Below are 6452 nucleotides of genomic sequence, written 5' to 3'. Positions count from 1 at the left end.
TTCTTTCTACTGCTCCTCCTGATCCATTAGCTACTCCTTTCATTGTGCCAATTTAAGTGTTCTAATGGAGAAGAGGAATAAAAAATTTTGGCAGGGTAGACTACAGTCCAATATTTGTTGATGACATTAAGCAAGACAAAAGCTGAGCAATGATGGATATGACAACTGCAGCAAAGCAGACTTGCAGGAATTGGTCAATAACAACATTTCCCACTGATTCATTTAGTTTATTTCTAGAAGGAAGCTCACTGCCAGGCTGTTGTCCTTGCTACTCTATAAAACTATATGGAGACATAGAAGCATTTTACGTAGCTCAGTGTGCTAACAGCCAATGTTTGACATGGAGCTAGGACAAAACTGGTTTCTCACTCCACTCCTGGCATGGGTGCTTGCGTCCTGCATACTGAGTATCCACTAATGGTGCTTTACCCAGCTCTGCAAAAGCAGAGGTTCAGTGAAGGAGGAACATGCCCAGCTGCCTCAGAAGAGCCGTGAAGCAGCTGGGCCTTTTGGTGCAGGGTGGTTTCAGCAATATCATAGAATCATTTAGATTGGAAATGGCCTTAAAGATCATCAAGATCAGGTATAAACCTAAAACTGTCCACCACTAAACCATGTCCCCAAGTGCCACATCCACCCATCTTTTAAATACTTCCAAAGATGGTGATTCAACTGCTTCCCTGGGCAGCCTATGCCAATGCCCAACAATCCTTTCCATGATGTAATGTTTCCCAATATCCAATCCAAACATGCCCTGGCCCAACTTAAGACCATTCCCTTTCATCCTATCACTTATAACTTGGGAGAAGAGACCAACACCCACCTCGCTACAACCTCCTTTCAAGAAGCTGCAGAGAATGATAGGGTCTGCCCTCAGCCTCCTCTCTCCAGGCTAAATAACCCCAGTTCCCTCAGCTGCTCTTCACAAGCCTTGCGCTACAGACCCTTCACCAGCTTTGTTGCCCTTCTCTGGACATGATCCAGCACCTCGATATCCCTCTTGCACTTAGGGGCCCAAAACCGAACACAGTATTGGAGGTGTGGTCTCATCAGCACCAAGTACATCCGAAAATGGTCACCAGGTGGCTGCTGCACTGTGGAGCACAGTCCTTGGGAAAACCTGACTGGTGGAGCATCCTCCCATCAAGACAGGTATTGTACTTCAGGTTGCCAAAAAGAACTCTGCAAGGCAGTTAGCCTCAGGCTCTTATTTGGATGCCTACTAATAGCTAATTACTCATCCCAGGTAATCATCCCTTCATGGGGATGTTTCCAAAGACAAGTGACACTTCCATGACAAGGAGACGCTGCAGAAGTGGAGCTGGAGGGCTGGTGAAAGAAGGATCAGGCCCCCTCCCACCACTGAGCGGGACGCAGCCACCATCACCCCCTTTCCCCTGCCTGCTTCCCCTTCACCCTCACTGCTCCCTCTTCCCTCTGGCTGCACCCCTTTCCTCCCCGCTGCTCCCCCTTCCTCATGGCTGTTCCCCCTCTTCACCAGCCACTCTGCCTCTTCCGCCTCCACTGGTTCCTCTTCACCCCCAGCTGCTCCCTCTTCCTTGCCCCTCCTCCATGGCTGCTCCCTCTTTCTCCCCACTGCACCCCTTTCCCCCTGCCAATTCTCCTTCATCCCAGCTGCACCCACTTTCCCCCCAGCTGTTCCCCCTTGGCCACAGCTGCTCCCCTTCCTCCCTGCTGCATTCCCTTCCCCCTGGGCTGCTCCCCCTTCATCCCGGCTGCACCTCTTTCCCTCCAGCTGCTCCCCCTCTTCCCCATGGCTGCTCCCTCGTTCTTCCCGCTGCATCCCCTTCTCCTCTGCTGTTCCCCCTTCATCCCGGCTGCACACGCTTCCCCCCCAGCTGTTCCCCTTCTCTCTTGCTGCTTCCCCTTCCCTTCCTCCACTGATCCCCCTTCACACGCGGCTGCTCTCCCTTTCTCCTTGCTGCACCCCTTTCCCCCCAGCCTGTTCCTCTACTTTCCCTCGGCTGCTCCCGCTTCCCCAGGGCTGTTTACCCTCCTCTCTTGCTGCTCCCTCTCTTCCCCATAGCTGCTCCCTTTCTCCCCGATGCACCACCTGGGCCACTCCCCCTTCATCCCGGCTGCACCTCCTTCCCCCCCCACCTGTTTCCCTTTCTCTTTTGCTGCATCCTTCTCTCTTGCTGCTCCCCCTTCCTCCCCACTGCATCCCTTTCCCTCCCCCCACGGGTCCCCCTTCACCCCTGGCTGCTCCCTCTTTCTCCCAGCTGCACCACTTTCCCCCTGGGCTGTTCCCTTCTCTCTTGCTGCTCCCCTCTTAACCACGGCTGCTCCCTCTCCCTCCCCCACTGCATCCCCTTCCCCCGGGCAGCACCCCTTCATCCCGGTTGCACCTCTTTCCCCGCGACTCTTAACTCTTCCCTCTTCTCCCCAGCTACTCCCCCTCCACTCTGGCTGCTCCCCCTTTCTCCCCGCTGCTCCCCCTCCCTCCAACTTCCCACCCCGCGCATGCGCACGCACCACCCCCCCCCAGCCCCGAAACCCTGTGCAGGGCCAAGCTCTCGCGAGCGGTCGCGGGGAAGTCTCGCGAGATCTTCGGCTCGGGGGGCTCCGTGGTGGAAAAATCTCGCGAGATCTGAGACGGCTGTGGCGGCTGCCTGGGCGATGAAATCTCGCGAGATCTGCTGCGGCGGCTGCCCGGGAGGAGAACTCTCGCGGGATCTGCGCTCGCTGCCGTTTCCGTCAGGCACCGTTCCCTCCTCCGCGGCGATGGCGGCGCAGGCACTCGCCTCCCCTGGCCACCGCAGCCGCTTCGAGCAGGAGCTGGACCGGGCCGTCCGCGCCCTGGTGCACCGCGTGACCGGCCTGGCTGAGGAGGAGGACGACGAGGAGGAGGAGCTGGGCGGTGGCCGCTTCCAAATGGCGCTGAATTTCGCTTGGTCTAACTTCAGGTCAGCGCCCGGGAGGTTGGAAAGCCCCACGGTGCCCGTCAGAAGCTGCGGCAGAGCGAGCGGGGCCCCTTCCACCCTCACACCCAGCACTGGGTCTGCGGCGTGGAGTGAGCCCGCCTGGCAGCCGCAGACCCCCGCTGCCCGGGAATGGAGGCGGTCCTGGTGGCACAGGAAGCGGTTCCTCTTATAAGAAGTGGAGTATTTTTGATTTAAGCTCGAGTAGAGTTAGGTTTCATCTATGCAATTCTATTTTTGAAAGTTAGAATGTCTCTTTGATAGCATGTTCTCTTTTAGACAGTGTTTTTCCACTGTTCATTCCTTGAAGATGGTAACGTCGTCTGTTCGCTATGACCTGTGTTGAACGGAGGCGTCTTCTTCTGCCATCACCTGTTTGCAGTCTTTTCTGCATCTCGGTGGGATGGTCTCAAGCTGCAGCAGGGGAGGTTCAGATTGGACACTAGGAAAAATTTCACCGCAAGGGTTACCGGGCATTGGCACAGGCTGCCCAGGGAGGTGGTGGAGTTACCATCCCTGGAAGCATTTAAAAGATGAGTAGATGAAGTGGTTAGGGATATGGTTTAGTAGCGGACAGATACGGTTGGACTTCATCTCAGAGGTCTTTTCCAACTTAGCAATTCTGTGATTCAAATGCAAGGCCAGGCAGAGCTGGCTCCAAAGCTCCAAATTAGCAAGAGATTTGACTGTTGTGAAGTTCATAATAACATTAAAATTAGTCCTTTGGAAGTAATGGAATATGCATAAGATTTCTGGGAAAAATTATCCATATGCATGTAAGTGGGAAATCTGTTTTGTAACCAGCTCTTGGTTTTGCTACACGTGGTTGATGGAGATCATCCCCTCATGTTGCCTAGGCCTGATAAAGGACACTTCTGAAACTTCAAAATGAATTATAGAGTTTATTTGCTGGCATTTTTTGTATCGCTAGCATGGAGCCATGTCCCACCTATCCCTCTGGGCAGAGTGTCTGGGTAGCACTGGGGGCTGTTTGCCAGTCCTGGCCAGAGGGCTGGTGGGTGTTATTCCATCAATTTAGAGTTAAAACTCTTGGCAAAACAGAAATAAGACAAGTAGGAGGACTCCATCACTCTTAAATCTCCATCTTGTAGGGCTTTTCTCCTGATCCGTACAAAAGTACCTTTCAGCGTCTTCATTTAGCCAGCCACAATGTTGTCTGTTGGGGGGAAGTCCAGAAATAATCGTTATTTGTAACCAGCAAATGAAGAAAACTCCACCTGTTCGAGATAACTCAATAGTTGAGAACTCCACTAATCAAGGGTGGTGAGGCAGTGGAAGAGGTTGCCTTAGAGAAGTCATGAATGCCCCATCCCTGGAGATGTTCAAGGCCAGGTTAGATGAGGCGTTGAGCAACTTGATGTAGTAGAAGATGTCCCTGCTCGTGGTAGGGGATTGGAACTGGATGGCCTGTAATGTCCCCAGCAACCCAAAACTTTCTGTGATTCTATAAAGCTTCTGACTGAGAATACTGTACTGCTTCTAGAAAAGGTTATCAATCTGCTGAAGCTAATGTCTTTGGTCTTATTTGAGCTTGTCATAAACATGAGCTTTGTTAACCTGTAGTGTATGTTAACTGTATCCCTTTAATTCTATTGCACCACTCTCTAATGTGTCCTTACTAAAGTTTTACATACTGCTGTTTAAGTTATCACAGTTATCATTGTGGCATCTGCTGCGAAGTTTTACGTGCTCTGTTTCCAATTTCCCATCCTGTCACCAGCTGTCTCTTTGGAGCCTTCTGTACTTGCTTAACTTCTTGCAGCAAATACCTAATCCATGTAAAATCAATGCCACTTACATTTTTTTTTATGCTGTTTAAATCAGTTTGGGGGGGTGAGCAATTACATAATTGCATTACATCAAGTCAGGCTGTGAATTCTAACTACTAATAGGCTGAAGTAAGACTGTTTAATAACTACATAGCAGTGAGTCCACAGCAAAGGTGAGGTGTGGAAGAGCTGGTGTTTTGACAAGATCAACTGAATTTTGAGGAGGCTAGTTGTTTTCATTTGGAATGTGGGAATATGGTATTTCTAACTGTTGTCTGCCTGTTTTTTGTATTTGCCAGAAATATTTTGTGTAATGCATTGTAGGATTGCATTTCTTGGGTTTGAGCTCTATCAAAATAGGTACTTGTAGCAGTCATTACCCTGAATCTGCAGATTGGGAATGGTAGCAGCGTGGCTTGAGGCAGGTAAATGTGCCCTGTCGTCCATCTCTTGTGGAATCTCTCCCTCTGTTTTGATGATGCAGTTGCTTATGTAGCTGTGTGCTCTTTGAGACTGGAGAGTTGTTGGATTGGGCTTTTTTTTGGTTTAAAACAACATGGCAGGAAAGGAGTAGAAGTGATACAGAGTTGACCACAAACTGCTTTGACAGGGAGGTTGGGGAAAAGGAAGTGTTTTAGGCTAAAATTGCTGCTTAAGAAATGTGTGTGGAACGTCAGTCTGAGATTGACTAATACTGTATTTTCCAGCCATGTGTGTGTTAAGAGTCATTAATTAAAGCCTTAATTAAAGTGGTACACTAAAGGAATTTCACTAATGGCTTCCCTTCAGCTTAATTTTTCTTTTTAGTGCAGATCCATGTTTTGTTTTTCTGTTGTTGTAGTTGTCTGTTGTTTTAAATCCTCCAGTTCTTCTACTTCTCACCATTTTCCATTTGAACTAATGGTTTGCTATGTAAGCTAATGTGCTGTAATAAGTGAGATAAACTGTATTTTCTTAACCTAAATGTCAACTACCTAGTTAATGTTAAATGACTGAAATCAGGCTAAGCCTATAGTTAACAAAGTAATTTTTTCTTTTCATTAATATGGGTGTATCTTCATCCTTTAGTGATACTTATTAAAAATCCTTGCTACCTGCCTTATGTTTTCATTTTCTAGTTCGTTACTTTAACATTGAGGTGATTTTAGATTGTCTTTCCACATTCAGTCTCTTTAGCTTAACTTTTGTGCCTGATTCCGATCAGCAGTTTTCATTTCTGTCTGTGCTCATGACAATTTTACCCCTGTATTCTGTACCATTGTTGCTGGAAGCCGAGGCAAAATATAAGGTTGGCTTTGAGGGCCTATGTATAGAGCATCTTGACCTTATGTTCACTGCTCTTGTATCCTGTTCTGTGTTTGCTTCTCTACACGACTGAAGAACCTTATTCATATTGTAATTTCTTCTGCAAAGTCAGTCTTGCCTTTCATGAGTTCTTATTTTGTCCCTACATGTGCTACCTTTGGTGGTGTATCTTTCTTTATTTTGATCAAGCTCTCTTTTCTTTTAGGCACTCTCCTTTACTATTTATAAAGGAGCTTTGTTTGGATTTAGAGGCCTTTCCATGTGGGTATATGTTTTGCTTGTGATGCAAGTCCCAGACATTTTTTGTGCATTTAACACAGATGCCTTTGACGAGGCAGCTCTTGATCCCCTTGTTCCATTTGACTTAACTGACAGTGTACTTAAATTGCTTAGTTTGCTGATGCAGTAGTAATTT

At 48.5% G+C, this 6452-nt stretch overlaps 1 protein-coding gene across 6 annotated transcripts in view; it reads left to right on the top strand.

Moving 5' to 3' along the window:
- Positions 1-2625: 2625 nt before the first annotated feature.
- Positions 2626-6452, top strand: part of TUBGCP5 (tubulin gamma complex associated protein 5) — a 28774-nt gene continuing 24947 nt past the window's right edge. For 4 of the 6 annotated variants that reach the window (XM_054073898.1, XM_054073887.1, XM_054073880.1 and 1 more), the window contains exon 1: positions 2626-2927. In XM_054073898.1, coding sequence (XP_053929873.1) covers positions 2641-2927 — 287 coding nt within the window. In that variant the 5' untranslated portion in view covers positions 2626-2640. Of the gene's footprint in view, positions 2928-3178; positions 5158-6452 lie in introns of those variants that run through there. The other 2 variants (XM_054073909.1, XM_054073917.1) reach the window with 2 other exon arrangements.

Source organism: Cuculus canorus, chromosome 1, assembly GCF_017976375.1.
Source record: "Cuculus canorus isolate bCucCan1 chromosome 1, bCucCan1.pri, whole genome shotgun sequence".
NCBI lineage: Eukaryota > Metazoa > Chordata > Aves > Cuculiformes > Cuculidae > Cuculus > Cuculus canorus.
This window is presented reverse-complemented; position numbering and strand designations above follow the sequence as displayed.